The 19,502-nt window shown below is 38.4% G+C and overlaps 1 protein-coding gene across 18 annotated transcripts in view; it reads left to right on the top strand.

The window, feature by feature from the left end:
* The window catches only part of SGK3 (serum/glucocorticoid regulated kinase family member 3), a 147,028-nt gene extending 135,702 nt beyond the window's left edge, over positions 1-11,326 (top strand). For all 18 annotated transcript variants that reach the window (XM_067712171.1, XM_067712167.1, XM_067712166.1 and 15 more), the window contains 4 exons: positions 87-182; positions 2,104-2,259; positions 5,637-5,726; positions 9,448-11,326. In XM_067712171.1, the coding sequence (XP_067568272.1) occupies positions 87-182; positions 2,104-2,259; positions 5,637-5,726; positions 9,448-9,618 (513 nt within the window). In that variant the 3' untranslated portion in view covers positions 9,619-11,326. The remainder of the gene's footprint in view (positions 1-86; positions 183-2,103; positions 2,260-5,636; positions 5,727-9,447) is intronic.
* The last annotated feature ends 8,176 nt before the right edge of the window (positions 11,327-19,502 follow it).

The following is a 19,502-nucleotide window of genomic DNA, read 5'->3' as shown; positions in this document are numbered from 1 at the left end:
CTAAAATTTATTAAATTTCTCAATTATTCCTAGATTTTGTCTTCAACTATTTATTGAGTTGCTCTAATATTTAATCTTTTTTATAGTACCTAGCACCTGAAGTAATCAGAAAACAGCCCTATGACAATACTGTAGATTGGTGGTGCCTTGGTGCTGTTCTGTATGAAATGCTGTATGGATTGGTATGTATTTCTCCTCTGTCATTATGATTCTAGTATGTTAAAAGTGATTTCGGTTTTCTCTTTCTTTCAGTAGTCTCGTGGACACTTAGATAACACTAACAGAACAGTAGTAACCTGGTTAAATGAATCCAAAATCACATTAGGGATATGCACAAAAAAGAAAAACTTTTCATTTTCTTACTAATTTTTTATAAGTGTTTCTCTATCATACTAATCACTACTTCAAATGTTCTCTTCCCACTACATTTTTAAGAAATAGACACCAAGTTGTAACATTAAAATTACCCACTTTCATTCAGTTTGCTCCAGTCATTCTGCCTAATTTCAAAAAGATGAAAAGAAAAAGATTTTATTTCTCAGAAGATAATAATACCTTTTGGTTTTGCCTCGTATTTTGTTTTTATAGGATTTAGTAAGTATACTGGTGCTCTGCTTTTTTTTATTACTGGGAACCCTTTATTCCCTTTATCATAAACATCATGTCGTAAATATTTCATTGGAAAAAAGTGATGTGTGCTGTGTAATCAGTTTCCCCAGTTTTTATTAATTAAAGACACAGTTAGCCAGAGCTTCTGATTAACGAGTCAAATTGTTTTACTACATTGAGTTAATATCATTCCAACCAAAAGCAAACAATTTTAGGCACTTTAATTAGCTTACATATCCTTGCAGGAATAATGTATGTTTTCCTTTAGGCTTTTTTAAACATTCAGAATAGTTTTTAGGTTCCCTTTGTGGGCCCGTGAGTGGCCAGCAGCCTCAGGGTGGTGACCAGGCTCTCATCGCCCACACTGCTGCTCCCACTAAGCTAAATCTGCCATCTGCTGAGACTTGAGCTGGTCTTGGCTTTTTTGTTTTGCTCTGTATGTGTATGTGTGTGTGTGTGTTTCCCCTGAAAATGGGGGTGATCTCAGTGAAATTCAGTCCCTGAGGTATGTTTTAGAGCATCTTTTGTCTCATGTTGCTAACTTTGAATGATAGATTCCTAGTGACAGCCAATGCTGTCTCTTCTTTGCCCTTGACCATGATCTGCTTGTTAAAAGATCTAGTTTTCTATTTATGCTGGTGACTTAGAAGACCTGATAACCACTTTATACCTTACTTTCTTTAAGTGTTGGGTATTCGTCAGCCTGATATTTCCAAATCCTTTGTATTTCTTCAGAGGACTTTGAAAGTATAAAATATTATCATTGCATATAGAATGTAATTGATTCAAAAGGGAACATTTGAAACACACACTTCATTAATGAGACTTATATTAACAATTTAAAAATAAAATTAGATGTTAAAAAATGAAGTTTTTCTTTCCTATACAAAAGAAAAAAATAACAAGCTTGTAACTCCCTTAACTTTAAAAATTATTTTTACTTTAAACTTGTAACTCAAAAATTAACTGGCTAATTCTCATGTTGGAGCTGTACCTCAAGTCTTTAAGCTATGAGAGTAAAATTTTAATTCTGCAGGACACTGTCACTGCCACAGGTTAGGTCTCCATCTCCACTAGAAATCTTTTTAAATTAGTTTATTCCCAGGTCTCAAGAAGTTATTTGTTTGATCTGTGTTGAATCTCTATTTCCATAATTCTATCATTATGCCTAATGATGAGGTTGGTAGTGGTTTTCTTTAAAGCAGATCCTATTGCAACTTATATACAATTTACACCTCTCTGCAGGAGTTATTGAACAAACTGACCCTCATTCATTTAGTGAACATGTATTAAGCTCTATAGCACGCTGGGTTTTAAAATCTCTTCACATGGAAAGCCACACTGTAGATTTTCATACACCCAAAGAGGCCTGTGCTTTTCTATACTTGTGCAGCCAGACTGCTCTTTGTACATCAAGGCCAAATCTAACTATTTTAACCCCATCTGTGCATAATTCAATTAGTACTAACTTTCTCCTCTCCCCCCCACCCCCAGCCTCCTTTTTATTGCCGAGATGTTGCTGAAATGTATGACAATATTCTTCACAAGCCCCTAAGTTTGAGGCCAGGAGTGAGCCTTACAGCCTGGTCAATTCTGGAAGAACTCCTAGAAAAAGACAGGCAAAACCGACTCGGTGCCAAAGAAGACTTCGTATGTACATCTTTCCCAGTATCCTCTTTATTAAGCTTATTTATAATTTGAAGATAAATCCTTATTTTATGTGGTATTTAATGGAATGAATGCAGCTCTTAAAGAATAGCACCATGAAAAAGAAGCATGCTTGCTCCAACAATTTTCACCAGTGTTTATATAGAACTGTACAGTGTTTAAAGCTCCTGTACAAGCATTTTTTTCATTTGATCTTCATAACAATTTGATCCTGTCCTTTTCATCCCCCATATCCAGCTTTCATACCCTATTATTTATTAGAATTTCCTACCCCCTTCTAAAAAAAATGTGTGGCATGCATTTTTTGATTGCCTAAACTTTTAGATCATTTTGTTTAACAAGAATGTAAGTGCCTTCTGACTGCATGAGGTAATACCTTTTGCTTGAACTGTCATTAAATCACTTTTTTTCCTGAGAATTTAAATGTGACACCTCCTTGAAATAATTATGGGATCTGCAGGTTTGCTTTTTTTTTTTTTTCCTTCAAATCAGGGTAATTTAATTGCTAGTGCAGTTACCAGTGTTATGTTAGTGAATTCATGAACTACTGAGGAACATGAACTTTGAAATTTTAATGAAAATTCATTAAAATTTCTCAGGAATTTTTGGGGGCTCTTTACCAGTCTTGAACTTGAGCTGTGAATAATAAACTCGTCTGCTGCTGCTTTTCCCCTCCTGCACTCCCCAGTGCAGCAGGTAGCTCTGTCCAGTTTTCTCTCTAGCTTGGACTCCAGAGTCCATTTTTTCAGGGCAATCTTGCCAATGCTCCATACCTCCTTGTCTCTTGGTCCTTTTGTTGAATTCACTGGCAGAAATTGCAACCCTAGATGAATCCAGCTGTCACCCCTGGGCTGCTGAACAGTGCTGATGAGAGTTGCACAACTGGGAATATTGGAAGTGCTGTGAAGTCTAGTCATTAGTCTCCTCAGTGCTTCTCCAGTTTATGCTCCCACTCTGTGTATTAACTATTTTAGACCTTCTCTCCAAATTTCCAGATTCCTTTTCTTCTTCACTTTTACCAGATGTCTTGCCTTCTATTGATATTTTATAGGGAAAATAGAATCAGCAGAGCAGAACTCACTCAGCTTCCTGCTGTCAGATTCGCAGACCTACATGCACCTGCCCCAATTGTTTCCTTCTTCCTAGTATAGTGGAAAAGGTCGGTTTCTGCCTTTCCTGGATCCTGACCCCTTGCAAGGAACCCTTGTGCATGCTTTTTTCTGCACAGATAACTGCTCTCTTTTGTCCTGGATCCTCCAATACTGTCTCTTTCTCCCTTCATAGCCAAGGGAATAGTTTGAAAGTTTTCGACTTGAAAACCAAGTTGGGGCTTCCCTGGTGGCGCAGTGGTTGACAGTCCGCCTGCCGATGCAGGGGACACGGGTTCGTGCCCCGGTCTGGGAAGATCCCACGTGCCGCGGAGCCTGCGCGTCCGGAGCCTGTGCTCCGCAACAGGAGAGGCCACAACAGTGAGAGGCCCGCGTACCGCAAAAAAAAGAAAAAGAAAAAGAAAACCAAGTTGAAAAGTTCTATATTCATTCTCCCTTTTCCAGTCTCTTCTCATTTCTCAGTCTACCCCACAACAGCTACTAGGATTGTCGAGTACTTCTGTTCCTCAGATTGCATTCTCAGCAGCATTTCAACTTCCAGCCCTCTCCTGGGCTTCTGCAGGAGCACACACTCCTCTCGTGCTTTCCTCTATATTTCTGAGCCCTCCTCCAGAATCTCTTCTGTAAGCTCCTCCTCTTCACCCTGACTTTTAAGTGTTGCAGTTCCTTATGGCTGTCCCCAGACCCTTGTTTCTTCTGTTGCTCTCTCCCTGGACAATCTCAGTTGTCCCTATGGCTTTGGTTGTGTCTTCATCTGACATTTATATCTTCAGTCTAGACCCCTCTCTAGTGAGCTCTAACTCAAAGAGTACCTGCCTGTTCAACACCACCACGTGGATTCTGGAGAGTTCAGCATGTTCATAATTGAATCCTTGCTGTCTTCCTTCTGTGCTCTTCGGGCCAGAAATCTGAGAGTCATTCCTGACTCTTCTCTCTTCCTTTCTTCCGTATTCAACAAACAGCCAGAACCTAGTATATTTGCCTCCTAGATCTTTCCCGTATCCAGACACCTCTCTCTGCTCCCACTGCTACCACTCTTTTCCTCGCATTGTCATCTTCTGTTTGGCCACGATAGTAGGTGTTTTCCTTTTTCTCATCATGACTCCCCAGTCCATTCTCCCATTAGTCAGAGTCATCTTAAAAAGCAAACAAACAAAAAAACCCCGCACATTTGTGACATTACCCTTCCTAAAACTCCTTGATGGAGTCCCATGACCCTAGAATAACATCCAAAATTCCTAGCATAGACCCAGTGTGATGAGCCCATTTACCTCTTGAGATCCTCTTTGTGTGACAATCCCAATCCTTTCCTATACCGCAGCCATATGGGGCTCTCATTTTCTTGGCCGAACTAAGCTCTTTGCCGCCTCAGGCCCTTTGTATTCTGCTTGGAATGTTCTCCCCTCATTCTTTTTTGTCTGCCTACTTCTTACTTATCTTCCAGAACTCTGGTCAGATACCACTTTCTCTGAGAAGCCTTTTTAAACCCATCAAACTAGGTTGGATCCTACTTTTTATACACTCTCATGCCTCCTTGTAGGAAGAAAAGCTAGCATCAATACTGTGCCGACTTTTGACAGTAGCAGCCCAGAGTGGAATCATTTTTGGTAGTAGAGCTTGTCACCTTGATTTTACCCCTGCCCCACTGTGTAAAAAACTCTCATTTAACATCTTTACCTCCCCTTTCAGTAATAATAATTCTTTGTACCTATGTAGTGCTTTATTCTTTTCCATATTTTCCAATGATTCTTGAAGCAACCTATGAAATATCTAGGGCGGAAATGTTAACCCACTGTACCTGTGAGGAAACAATGACTGTGAAGAGGATGTAACTTAAATCCGTCATTCTGAGTAACTCTCCCATGTCTGCTCTGGGAGTCTTTTCACTACACCATTTGGCCAAATTGAATAAGATAAACATGTCCTAAAAAGAACTTTTTTTTTGCGGTACACGGGCCTCTCACTGTTGTGACCTCTCAGTTGCGGAGCACAGGCTCCGGACGTGCAGGCTAAGCGGCCATGGCTCACGGGCCCAGCCGTTCCGCGGCATATGGGATCTTCCAGGACCGGGACACAAACGCGTGTCCCCTGCATCGGCAGGTGGACTCTCAACCCCTGTGCCACCAGGGAAGCCCCTAAAAAGAACTTCTGAGGGACAAAGTAGAAATGGTTCGGTTTCATAAAATTCTTCAGTGCGTACTTAATACATTCTTCAGCATTAGTAAAAAATCTGTTTCTTTACTATTCTAGCTTGAAATTCAGAATCATCCTTTTTTTGAATCACTCAGCTGGACTGATCTTGTACAAAAGAAGATTCCACCACCGTTTAATCCTAATGTGGTATGTTTACATCCAAATCTTTCTTTCTAAATAGTGGATTATAGAACTGTAGCTCATCATAATTGTAGCAATAGATCTCAAAATCTAACCTGAATCAAATTGAATCAGTACCTAGTACTTATGAAACATGTCACTCAGGATGTCTAGTACAACTGATAACTTCAAGATGACCCATAAGATTATAGTTACATTAGATTGATCAGAATATCTTCCAGAAAAGTAATTGTGAAGTGCTTCTTAAGAGCATGTGTAAGAAAGCCCAACAGGTTTAAAAAAATGCAAATTAGAGTAACTGTGAGGCATCATTTTCATACCTATAAACCAACAGACATTTTAAGTAACACTAACGCACAATTTTTTTCTAGATTGATATAAAAAAAAGTCAAATAATGTTTGACTTGTTAAATCTGATGGAAACATTTTACTTAAAGGATTAACAATGTTGAAATGTTTGGAAATAAATATATAATGATAGAGAGATTATTAATAAATCATCAGAAGGCCAATAATGATGTTACTAATGATAGCTTCCTATATGTAGGCGTATATAATTTTTATGCATTACAACATGTAAATTATGCCTCAAATAAGCTACCAAGTTACTGCTATTACTATTCTTATTATACATGTTTTATAAATGAAGAAATGAAAACTCAGAGATGTCACGTAGCTGGTTAAAAGTAGCAGACCTGAGATTCAGATCTGTATCTGATCCCAAAGTCATTATTTTTTCTATGCTTTCTTACTCTCTATTTCCTTTTCTTGTTAAGTAAATGATAATAATGATAATAAATATAAAATGAGTAGATGCTTGGAAAATCCTTATAATGTTAAATGAAAACATGGTAATTATCATTTTTGTGACATAAGATTACAGCAGTAAAAGTAACAGGTAAGGATGGGAAGAGAATATAAATCGACTGATTTGAGATTACACGATCATAGCTGAATTTGTTTTTCTTTTATTTAAAATTTTTTGGTGTTGCTGTGAAGCTCGTGAAACACTTTTTTTAGAAAATTAGAACAGGATAAGAAAATCACTTCAGGAAAGTATTATTTAGTGTACTCAGATTTCATTCAAGGTAGTTTCAGTACATTGCTGATAGCTGGTATTAATTAATAGATGTGATATTGTACACTATAAATGTAACGATATTTGTAGACTAATTTATTTCATGTAGCTCATCCAGAAGTGTCTGTTTCAGAACTGACTCCATTGGCAATAATTTCTGTCCTCATTTCTAGAATTTGCAGTAGGAACCCAGGACCTTTAAGAATTATTGAATTTTCTCCTTTATATTGAAAGTCTTACTGAGTTTAGTTATCCTCAAATGAACGTGTCATCAGGCTCATTAAAGCATTAGCGACCCTGTCTAAGCAACACTGAAAATGGAAACAGTGTTGACTTCAGAGGAGTCAGGCACCTCCACGTTTGGATCCCTGCTGGTCTACAAATAATTAAACTTTTTAAAGCAAGACCTGCAACGGAGAAGCTGTAAGAGGAAAAAAGTGATAAATTTGACCACATAAAATTTAGAAATGTCTGCATGAAAAAAACACTGCAAAGAAGAAACTGGGAGAAATTTCCCTAACACATAAAGCATTCTTATAAGTCATTGAGAAGAAAGACCACGACCAGTAGAAACATGGACAAAAGACACAAAATATTCAATTACAGAAAAATAAATGCAGATGGTTTTTTAAATATATTAAAAGATGTTCTAACTCACCGACATTTAAGGAATTGCAAGATAAAACCCTAACGTGTTGCCATTTCTCATGTAACAAACAAAGATCAAAAAATGAGCTTCTATGCTGCCCTCAGTACTTGTATCCTTCTACTTAAGCCTGGCAGCTATCCTACGAAATACTACCGTTATTTTCCACGTAATACAGATGAGTTAACTTAGGCACAGAAAGGGTTAAATAACTTGCCGGAAGTTTAAAGTTAAAATTGCAGACCTAGAATTCGAGCTCAGGTGCTTTAAGGAGACACAGTCTTCTCTCACTCTTAACGTAAGTTGTACAGTTTTATCCCTCTCAGTACTGGCCAGGAGCCATCAGGGCGTTCACAGAATGTTTATAAAGTCCAGTGAAGGAACATTTTTCATCATTTATTGAGCACCTTCTGCGTGTCAAATTTTGGGAATTTTATGTATTAACGCATCCAGTCCTCACAGTAAACTTAACAGGTAGATGGCAGTATTCTTATTTTACAGAAGAGGAAACAAGCTCACAGAGATAGGGTAGTTTATATAGAGAATTACAGCTAACAAATTTCACAGCCAGAATTCAAACCTTAGTCTTGTTCCAGTGCCCTTGCTTCTAAGGTTATAAATGAGAATTTGATGACTTTTTTTTTTTTTTTTTTTTTGGCAGCGTTGGGTCTTCGTTGCTGTGCACGGGCTTTCTCTAGTTGCAGCGAGCGGGGGCTACTCTTCATTGCGTTGCGCGGGCTTCTCATTGCAGTGGCTTCTCTTGTTGCAGAGCACGGGCTCTAGGCATGCAGGCTTCAGTAGTTGTGGCACACGGGCTTCAGTAGTTGTGGCACGTGGGCCCTAGAGTGCACAGGCTTCAGTAGTTGTGCTGTTTGGGCTCAGTAGTTGCAGCACATGGGCTCTAGGGTGCTCAGGCTTTCAGTAGTTGTGGCACACGAGCTTAGTTGCTCCGCAGCATGTAGAATCTTCCCAGAGCAGGGATCAAACCTGCGTCCCTTGCATTGGCAGGCAGATTCTTAACCACTGCGCCACCAGGGAAGTCCTGATGACTTTTTTATATATACATGAGTATAATTCCTAGCATTCTTTCTCCTCTGTTGGGGAATTTCTCATATGGAAGAATCTAGCGTCCCGAATTTCCCTGGTCTCTGCTCTGCTGTTTGTAGACCACCAGGCTAACTGTGTCCTTGGTTTATATATGTGCTCTGAACCTGTTTACCTCGGTTAGACTTGATGACTTGAACATTTTAAGGATTCCCTTCCTCTTAGAATAGAGATAGCCTAGAGCTTCACAGATGGGCTTTAAGAGTAAACCACCTGAATCTGTATCCCAGTTTTAATCTGTAAATAAATTGGAAGGGGAGAGTCCATTAGCTTGTATCAGATTCGTGAAGGAAGATTGACCGCTACCTTCAAGCCTAAGTAGCCACTATGCTTCATTTCCCAGGTTCCAGTCCCTTTAGGTCTCTAGAGCTAAGGGTGTCACAGCCGAATGCTCAGTGAATGACCTCTGTAACACAAGAGTCACCTTTCATAATTTTACTTACTGTCCCTTCATTTCTTCATCAAAAGGCTTCAACCTCCCCAGAATTGAGAAAATGGATGGTCAGGCATTTTATGGAAGTGGAGATGCAAAATTTTCTCCTGAAAACCTCCCTGAGCCCCTTTTCTAAATTTAGAGGTGGTGATGGGTAGAGAGAAAGTGGGTCAGTTGCCGGAACCAAGATTCAAATTAACATAGGCGAGGACCCTGTCACGCTAGCCTTCCTCACCCTTATCTTTCCTCCCTCGCCAACAACGAGAACCCTAACTGTAAGAAGGACCTGAATAATGAGAGTCAGGAAGGGGAAAGCAGGAAATGTTTCAAAGACATTGATGGAGTAGGAAGACTTGCCAGGAATAAATAGACAAATTCATGAAGGGGCTTTAATGAGGGACTGAAGTAAGGGGAAGAAAGGTAAGGTAAGGTAAGGTGAGTAATAGTATGCTTTTTGACGTTTTAGGCAGGACCAGATGATATCAGGAACTTTGATGCAGCGTTTACAGAAGAAACAGTTCCATATTCCGTGTGTGTGTCTTCTGACTATTCCATAGTGAACGCCAGCGTACTGGAGGCCGACGACGCCTTTGTTGGTTTCTCTTACGCACCTCCTTCAGAAGACTTATTTTTGTGAGCAGTCTGCCATCAAGAACCCATTGAACAAATATAAGCCTACAGATGACATGGAAACTCCTGTTTGTGTGAATATATTCAAATATGTTTAACTAGTGCCTCATTTTTACATGTAATGTTAAAAACTATGAAAAATGTATTTTCTGCTGTATGCGAGAAAATAGGGCATTTCAGAGAACTAAGTTTTGAATTAAAATTTGTATTCTTGTTTATTAAGCTTATTTTTAAACAGAAATTTTAAAAGCTACTGTTCTTAGCATTAACCTATTTTTAAAGAAAACTTTTTTGCTAATGACTGTTTCTTTTTCCCTCTAGGTTTATGCTAACATCTACCCAAGATAGACTGTTTTTTAACAGTCTGTTTCAGTTCAGTTAACATACATTAATGCCTTCGTAGCTCTCTACTTTGAGTTCTCAGATCACAACTATGCAATTGGTACATGGTTGTTTAAGAAGAAACCATATCTTTCCATAATGAATCACTGTTTGACATTATCATTTCTTGGTAGGATTAAAATATAAAAGCATAGTTAACTCATTGGCTGCTAGCTAACACTTTGAGTAACTGTCCATTCTGCAGATCAAATTAAGAAGTAACAAAAGGAAATCCTGTGCTTTTGAAATACCAGTTCAAATTTATGAATTATTTTTCCTCTGGAGGAAAAGTAAAAGTTTAATAGAAATTTAGAAATTTTAAGTATTCCCAAAGCTCTGAAGGGAAATAAAGTACTGCTGGATTTTGTTTTTTAAGGCGGTGCCAAAAGCGAATATCTCTGTGTCATGTATTTATATTACCAATACATTTTATTTATGTTCTTTTTGGTCTTTTGAATATTTAATATATTGTTAAGTAGGTCGAAATCTTGATATTTGTTTTTGCAAATAGCTATTCAAAACTATCTTCCTAATTGGTTGATAAGTAAAAAATATTGCACTGTCTAGAGTATTTACCTAATTGGGAACTAAAAAGTAGAATAGCAAATTATGGGTCAGTATAAATGTATACAGTTTTACTACAATGTAACAAAAGTTAAAAATAATTTAGGCAGATGCATAGTCAGTATCTTATGTATCTTAGAAAAAGTACAGGAAGCTGACCTTAAAATCATACTAAAAACCAACTAACTTGTATACTTGTAATTGTGAAAAAGAATATCTACAGAAAAACTAAAACTCACGCTTACCTTGGGATTCTGATTTTTAGTTTAGAGATTTTTCAGGTCTTGTAGGAAACTGTGAAAGAGTTTAGTGACGCAGTTTTGATGCTTCAGGAACAAGCATACTTTCCATGTATTTTCTCTTGAGAAAGAAATTACAAAAACTTTTCACACGAATACCCTTTAGCGTAAAATTGTTCAGCAGAAGGCAGGGAGGCAGAGTGTACTTTTGTTAGATTAGTAATGTTTGCATCCGATACACTGAATCTTCCTTTAGAGGTAAGACTTTAATAGCGACACTGTAAATATTTTGTTTATTTGGCACTACTGTAAGTTCTGCTTTTATACAAAGCTCTTTGCTTATTATAAAACAAAAACTGTAGTTTCTTGTATGATTTTTTTTTACTCAGCTGTTCCTTAATTAAACTGCCAAAAATTAAAGTGCAATATTGTATATTTTTAAGAACAAATTTTAAATAGAATATTGATGTTTCTCAGATCACAGGAAATACAAATCTTATATAGTATAATAAAAACTAGCAAAAAGATTAATGATCATCTAATGCCTGCCATTATTTTATCTTGTTTATTTTTTATTTTTAAATATTTATTTATTTATTTTTGGCTGCGTTGGGTCTTTGTTGCTGTGCGTGGGCTTTCTGTAGTTGCAGTGAGTGGAGGCTACTCTTTGTTGTGGCGCACGGGCTTCTCATTGTGGTGGCTTCTCTTGTTGTGGAGCATGGGCTCTAGGCACGCGGGCTTCGGTAGTTGTGGCTCGTGGGCTCTAGAGTGCAGGCTTAGTTGTGGCGCACAGGCTTAGTTGCCCCACAGCATGTGGGATCTTCCCAGACCAGGGCTCGAACCCGTGTCCTCTGCATTGGCAGGCGGATTCTTAACCACTGCGCTACCAGGGAATTCCCCCTGCCATTATTTTAAATTAAAATTGGTGATGCTTACAGTAGTCATTACAAATTAATTATTCGTATATGTAAGGGAGAGAAGTATAAAATTTTAACTAAATATCTGGGTATACATAGAAATTTCTAGATTATCATTGGCCGACATGTTTAATATTCAGGGAACAAAATCTCTTCCAAGTTTCAAGTTTATTTTTTTTCTCAGAGCATGCTGAGTCTTTTAGAAAAAGGTCTGCCCTTTGAATAGTTGAACCATTTCATGGTTATTGCCAAAATAAACTCAAAGATCTAAATGAAGAAGCCCTGACATTCTTCATGTTACACATACCTCTTATTGCCTATGGTACAGTGTAGGGCTTCCCAACCATTGTCATGTCACAGCACACACTGAAAATTACAAAATTTGGCACACCTGGGGAGAGGTGCCAGCTGATGTAGGTGCTGGCAGCAGGTGCTCTGCTCAAAAGTTTTTATGCCAAAATAATTTTTCAATTTATGAGCCAACAAACACTGTTGGGATATAATTTCAGCAATGGCAAATGTTTTAAAAGTGATTTAAATATTTGAAATATTTATTACTATAAAATTTTATCACTATAAAAATTTACCTCTACCAATATCTTTTGGCATACCTGAAACTTTTATAGTGATTATCCATAGGCATAATATTACAGACCTTTACACAGATATTTTATGACTCATTCTTTCGAACATCACATACTGTATGAAAAGTGGGAGTGGTATGTGGCAACATTTTTAGTAGTGCTGGCATGATTTTCAATAAAGTGTGTTAAAATTGATAACTTATTTCCTCATGTATGTAGTTTGGAAGTTAGCTCTGTTTTTGAAGTGGGATTTTCTGCCACTTGCCTCTAACAGCAGTTTCTACTTTTGTTGGTTTTTACAGATTATTCTATATCCCAAGGAGATTGTTCATTTATATGAAACCCCAGAGTGTACATGGATGAGTTTCAAGTGGCATGAGTACCTTGAAAAGATACACCAAGTTTTGTGTGTAAATAAAATCGACTTGGGGCAGGGAGTGCTGCATAGCTTTGTTTAGATGATCAAAAGGATTTACTGCTATAAAAAGACTGGGTTTCTTCTCTGCCACTTTTGTTCCCCTTCACTCACCTAATATTAAGAGGATTTGCTCTCTAATTTCCCTGAAAGCATTCCAGTTGGAGATTTATATCACTTATTTAGCATTTTGGGTGCAATTTTATATAATCACCCATTTGTAATTCTTTAAACATATTCCTTAAAGGGACCCCCCCTACAGAAAAGTATTTATTTCACTATTTCTTTGCATTATGCCCATTTTTACAGAGGTACTTAAGTCAGAAAGAAATATAGCTGTCTCAAAATGGTAACTTTTTGATAATTTACCCAAAATCAAGATAGTAGAGAATAGTTTAAAGCAATATTATACAAAGAAAAAAAGCAAATATAGAAGTATAAATTCAGAGTGGTATTTATAGCAATGAAGTAGCCAATCAAATAAGTTATTTTTACATATTGTACTGAAAATGATGGATCACCATATGACTCTTATGGGAATAGTGTAAAACAAAGAATTACATTACTCTACATAACCCTGCTTACTGTAACAACCATGCCCATTTGGTGTTTTTACTAATCTTGTGTTTAAGTGCAACTGAAGTTTTTGCTGTAAATTCTCTTGCAGGAATATATCTCAGATTCATCCTTTTTTTCTAATAAAATTTCAGTATTTCCACCTTATTAGAGAACAGAGATTTCCACTCAATTTTAGTTAAATCTTTGTGGGGAAGTCAACAATGAGTTGTCAATATTCAAATGTTTTTATGTTTTATTAGTTAACTCTTGGAATCCAGAAGGCTTATATACAGTAAAACAGACCCACTCAAGGTCAAATTTGATCTCAGTGTGTTGCAGTTTTGGTTCTTTCCAGGTAGTAGTTTATATAGCCTTGCTGTGTTGAATTTTTCTCTTATGCCTCAATGACAGCTTACTTTGTTAATGATTCATTGATGCTGCACACTGACACTTCTGTAATTTATTTCAGTAAGATAGCCCCTAGTGATGTGCTTCAATTAGATATCAGAAGCAAAGCTTTGTGTTTTGTCAAAACTCTTATGACTTTAACACTTGAGTGCTGTGCACTTTGCTGTATATACAGCAAATTAAACCTCAAAGAAAAATATTAAAAGGGAAAATAAAGTCAGTTACATGTAAGACAAAAATAAAAGTTAAATCATAATCCTGTCATCTTAAGTATTTTAGCCATTGTACCACATGACAGAGAAGAGAATCAGGAATTTGGTCCAAAGGAAAAGTTAAAGTGGGGAAGAGATAGAAATAGCATAACCCAAGCAATGCAAGTACACAAGAATGCATGACAGGGACTTCTGTTTTCCAGCTTCACATGGAAGGAGCTTAGAAGTTGCCAGGTAAAAAAATCTGAACAAACGTCAACAACCTTTCTTGGATACAGATGACAGTGGACGACACAGGATAGACTGCTGCCCCCAAGACTGGAGAGACCGACGGGCAAATACAGGGATCTGTGGCTTTACTGGAACAGAGGCAGCCACCACAGGAGCCAGTGCAGGGGTAGGAAGACCTGAGCTGTATTGACAAATTCCTGGGGACTAAGTGCACACAACTTTGAGACTTCAGAAGTCCAGGAGAACCTAGTCACAGGGATCCCCACAATTTTATGAGATTTACCTCCTGGGGCTCAACCAACTTCTCACAAATATTAAAGAAAAATTCCTTTGTGCTTCCAGCAGGAGGAGGGAAAATGAACCATTTTCAAATATGCCAGAGCACTGTGTTCTTAACAAGTCCTGCCCTCAGGAGAAACTAGTTAATCAGAGCCCGACCGGCAGGGTTTTATCAGAGCCTAACTGAGGTGGGGGAAAGGAAATACCCAACTCCAGTTCGTTCTAGCCATCCTAACCCACCTAATATAGGGGTGGGGGGGAGAAGAAGAAAACTGAGAAAGACACTCAGTTTGTGGGACAACTACAAAAGATGTAATATACATGTAATGGGAATACCAGAAGGAGAGAGAGAGAAAAAAGAACAGAAGAAATATTTGAAGTAATAATGACAGAATTTCTCCAAATTTCAGACACCAAACCCCAGATCCAGGAAGCTCAGAGAACACCAAGCAAGATAAATGCAAAGACAATAAAACAAAACAGAACTCTAGCTAGGCATACATTCTCAAACTACAGAAAATCAGAGACGAAAAATCCTGAAAGAGGCCAGAGGAAACAAAGATATGAATTACATCTGACTTCTCAGAAACCATGCAAGCAAGAAGAGAGTGGACTGAAATATTTACAGTGTTGAGAGAGAGAGAAAAAAAAAACCCACCAACTTGGTGAAGGAGAAATAAAGACTTTCTCAGACAAACAAAAATTGAGGTAATTTGTTGCCAGTAGACCTGCCTTCCAAGAGAGTTTAAAAGAAGTTCTTTAGAGAGAAGGAAAATAATATAATTCAGAAACTCAGATCTACATAAAGAAAGGAAGAAGGAATCCAAGAAGAAATAAGTGAAGGTAATATAAAAACTTACTTTTTCTTCTTGTTAATTGATCTAAGAACTGAAATAATAACAATGTATTTGATTATGTATGCTTACATATATATCATATAAATATGCTTGCTTATGCTTTTACGTAAGTAAAACAAATGACCATGATGCAAGGAATGAGGAAGAGGAAGTAAGATTATTTTGTTATTATAAGGTATTCACACTAAGGTACTTCACTATACTATGAAGCAGTGTCATTTGAAAGTGGGCCTTGATTAGTTGTAAATGTATATTTACAGTCTAGGACAATCAATTTGAAAAAGTAGAAAAAAAATAACTGACAGCTGAGAAAGGAGAGAAAATGGAATGAATTAAAATCACAAAAGGCAGAAAAAGAGGACAAAAATAGGAATGAGTAAAAAGGCAACAAATGGAAAACAGTAACAAATATGGTAGATATTAATCCAACTATATCAATAATCAATAATAATATCTGAACATCAGTGGTCTAAATGCACCAATTAAAAGACAGATTTTTCAGAGTGGATCAAAAAACAAGCCCCAACGACATGTTGTCTATAAGAAATCCACTTTAAATATAAAGACATACAGATTAAAAGTAAATGGATGGAGAAAATAATATAGCATGCTTATATTAATCAAAAGAAAGGAGGAGTAACTATATTGATTTCAGACAGAGTAGACTTCAGTGCAAGGAAGGTTATCAGGAATGAAGAAGGACATTAGGGACTTCACTGGTGGTCCAGTGGTTAAGACTCTGCACTCCCAATGCAGGAGGCCCAGGTTCGATCCCTGGTCAGGGAACTGGATCCCGCATGCCACAGCAAAGATCCCACATGCCACGACGAAGATCCCACATGTTGCAACTAAGACCTGGCACAGATAGATAGATAAACATAATGATAAAGGAGTCAATTCTCCAAGACATAACTATCTTTAATATGTATGCACCTAACAACAGGGTATATAAAGCTACATTAGGCATGCTTCAACACCCGTCTCTCAGAAATGGACAGATCCAGCAGGCAGAAAATCAGCGAGGACATAGTTGAACTCAACAACACCATCAATCAACTGGATAGAAGTGACTTCTGTAGACTGCTTCATCCAAAAACAGCAGATAACACATTCTTCTCAAGTTCACATAGAACACTCACCAAGATAGATCAAATTCTGGGCCATAAAAAACACAGTTTACCAAATTTAAAAGTGTAGAAATCATATAATGTCTGCTCTAAAACCACAATGGAATTAAACTAGAAATCAATAACAAAAAATAACTGGAAAGTCCCAGTTGTATACATGAAGATTAAACAACATACTTAAAAATAATACATGGATCAAAGAAGAAATATCAAGAGAAATTTTAAAATGCTTTGAACTAAATGAAAACAAAATATCAAAATTTGTGGATACAAAGAAAGTAGTGCTTAGAGGGAGATTTATAGCATTGAATGCATATATTAGAAAGGAAGAAAGAGCTAAAAATCACTACGTTTCTACCTTAGGAAACTAGAAAAAGAAGGGAAGGCAGAGGGAACTCTGTAACTTTTACTCAGTTTTGCTGTGAACCTAAAAACTGCTCTAAAAAAATTAAAAGAAAAGCATGAGAGCAGGTCCTGTGTAGCTGCTGAAAAAGAAAAATGGGAGAGGGGATGGGAATGGAAAGGGAAAGGACTTTGATTTGCATAAAACAGTCCTCTTCCACACCACCACCCCCAAGTTAAAAAATTAAAATGAACCTATCACTTATGAAGTATTCATCTTTATGAATCTGCCTAACAAATGCCCTATATGAGTGTACCTAAAAATAAATGTTGCTTCTTGCATAAGTTACTAGTTTTACACATGGGATATCTACTTTAAAATTTAAAATTTTAACCTATTGGGGGGGCTTCTAATTCTCAGCCTGCCACTGAAAACTTGTGATGTTCAGTGATATTCTGTAATAATAAAATGCTGAGTATTTACAGCCGTGTATCAATAAGTTTTGGTTAATCAGTTAACCATAACAATTCATTTCCATGCCAAAGTAATAATGGAGTTTTAAATCAACCAAGTCCAGTAGAATCTTCTAATAGGTTTTTATGTTTTTAATAATACTTTAAAATATGTTAGACATAAGAAAAGCACTTAAATTTTTTTTTGCACGTAAATTTTTAAGTATTCAGTCCACTACTGCACATTGCAAACTCTCTGAAAATGATAGTGATATCGAGAATCAAAATTTCAGTGCTTCTTATTTGACTGGTAGGGGAGAAAAGAGAAGACTTCTCAGGGTTTCCAAGGAGGACTGGAGCGGCTGCTTTCCTTATTAAAAACAGATTGGCGGGACTTCCCTTGTGGAGCAGTGGTTAAGAACCCGCCTGCCAATGCAGGGGACATGGGTTCCCCTGCAAAACTTTAAACTATATATGAATGCCTTTTTGAAGAATTGATTCTACCATAAAACACAAGATCCATCAGCAGACCATAGCCTAGTTCTTCTCATCTAAAATATCAATAGTGTTCATGACCACAGAATTGTAGTACGAGACAGTTTTAACAGCCCTTTGCTGTTGCAAATTGATTTCTAGTTCAGCAAAATATTTTCCTCACCTCGTCACTCGTATAGATTGTATTCCCCCCCAGAGAAACAAATTCTGTGGTGTTTTGTCAACCCTGTTAAATACTGAAGGGGTGGCTTCAATTACTTTTCCATGGCATGTGGTCCAACCTTCCACCTCCTGATGCCCCACCCCCATGCATAACTGCACCAAGAAATACTAACGGGGGAGGACTCAGCACAAGTTTTGTTTTTTTGCTAACAGCTTTATTGATATTTAATTCACATACCTTAGAATTAACCCATTTGAAGTGTCAAATCCACTGGCTTTTGGTTTCTTCAGAGTTGTGCAACTATCACCACAATCAATTTTGAACGTTTTCATCACCTTGAAAAGAAACCGTGTGTGGGTGGATAAACAAAATGTGGTATATACATAAAATGGAATATTATTCGGCCTTTAAGAGGAAGTACTGACGTGTTATGACATGGATGAACCTTGAAACATTTTGTCAAGTGAAATAAGTCAGTCACAAAGGACAAGTACTATATGATGCCACTTCCATGAGGTACCTAGAGTAGTCAAATTCACAGAGACAGACCATAGCATGCTGGTTGTCAGGGGCAGGTGGGAGAGTGGGGAGCCTGGAAATGGGGAGTTATTGTTTAACGGGGACCAAGTTTCCATTTGGGAAGATGAAAAAGTTCTGGAGGTGGATCGTGGTGAGGTTTCACAGTGTGGATGTACTTAACATCGCTGAACTGTACACTTAAAAATGGTTAAAGTGGGGCTTCCCTGGTGGCGCAGTGGTTGGGAGTCCGCCTGCCGATGCGGGGGACGCGGGTTCGTTCCCCGGTGCGGGAGGATCCCGCCTGCGTCGGAGCAGCTGGGCCCGTGGGCCATGTCCGCTGGGCCTGCGCGTCCAGAGCCTGTGCTCCGCAACGGGAGGGGCCGCGTCGGTGAGAGGCCCGCATACCACACACACACAAAAAAAATGGTTAAAGTGGTAAGTTTTTTTTTAAATTAATTTTTCTTGTATTTATCTATTCATTTTATTTATTTTATTTTTGGCTGCTTTGTGTCTTCATTGCTGTGTGCAGGCTTTCTCTAGTTGGGTCGAGCAGGGGCTACTCTCTTTTTTTTTTTTTTTTTTTTTGCGGTATGTGGGCCTCTCACTGTTGTGGCCTCTCCCGTTGCGGAGCACAGGCTCCGGACGCGGAGGCTCCGGACGCGCAGGCTCAGCTGCCATGGCTCACGGGCCCAGCCGCTCCACGGCATGTGGGATCTTACCAGACCGGGGCACGAGCCCGTGTCCCCTGCATCGGCAGGCGGACTCTCAACCACTGCGCCACTAGGGAAGCCCCCATGGGGGCTACTCTTCGTTGCGGTGCGTGGGCCTCTCATTGTGGTGGCTTCTCTTGCAGAGCACGGGCTCTAGGCACGCAGGCTCAGTAGTTGTGGCTTGCAGGCTCTAGCGAGCGTATTCAGTAGTTGTGGCGCTCGGGCCTAGCTGCTTCACGGCATGTGGGATCTAACGGGACCAGGGGTCGAACCCGTGTTCCCTGCATTGACAGAAGGATTCTTTTTTTTTTTTTTTTGTGGTACGTGGGCCTCTCACTGTTGTGACCTCTTCCGTTGCGGAGCACAGGCTCCAGACGCGCAGGCTCAGCGGCCATGGCTCACGGGCCCAGCCGCTCCGTGGCATATGGGATCTTCGC

The sequence above is a fragment of the Pseudorca crassidens genome, chromosome 17 (genome assembly GCF_039906515.1).
Source record: "Pseudorca crassidens isolate mPseCra1 chromosome 17, mPseCra1.hap1, whole genome shotgun sequence".
In the NCBI taxonomy this organism is placed as follows: Eukaryota; Metazoa; Chordata; class Mammalia; order Artiodactyla; family Delphinidae; genus Pseudorca; species Pseudorca crassidens.
Note: the sequence above shows the minus strand (reverse complement) of the source record. Positions and strands in the feature narration are given on the sequence as shown.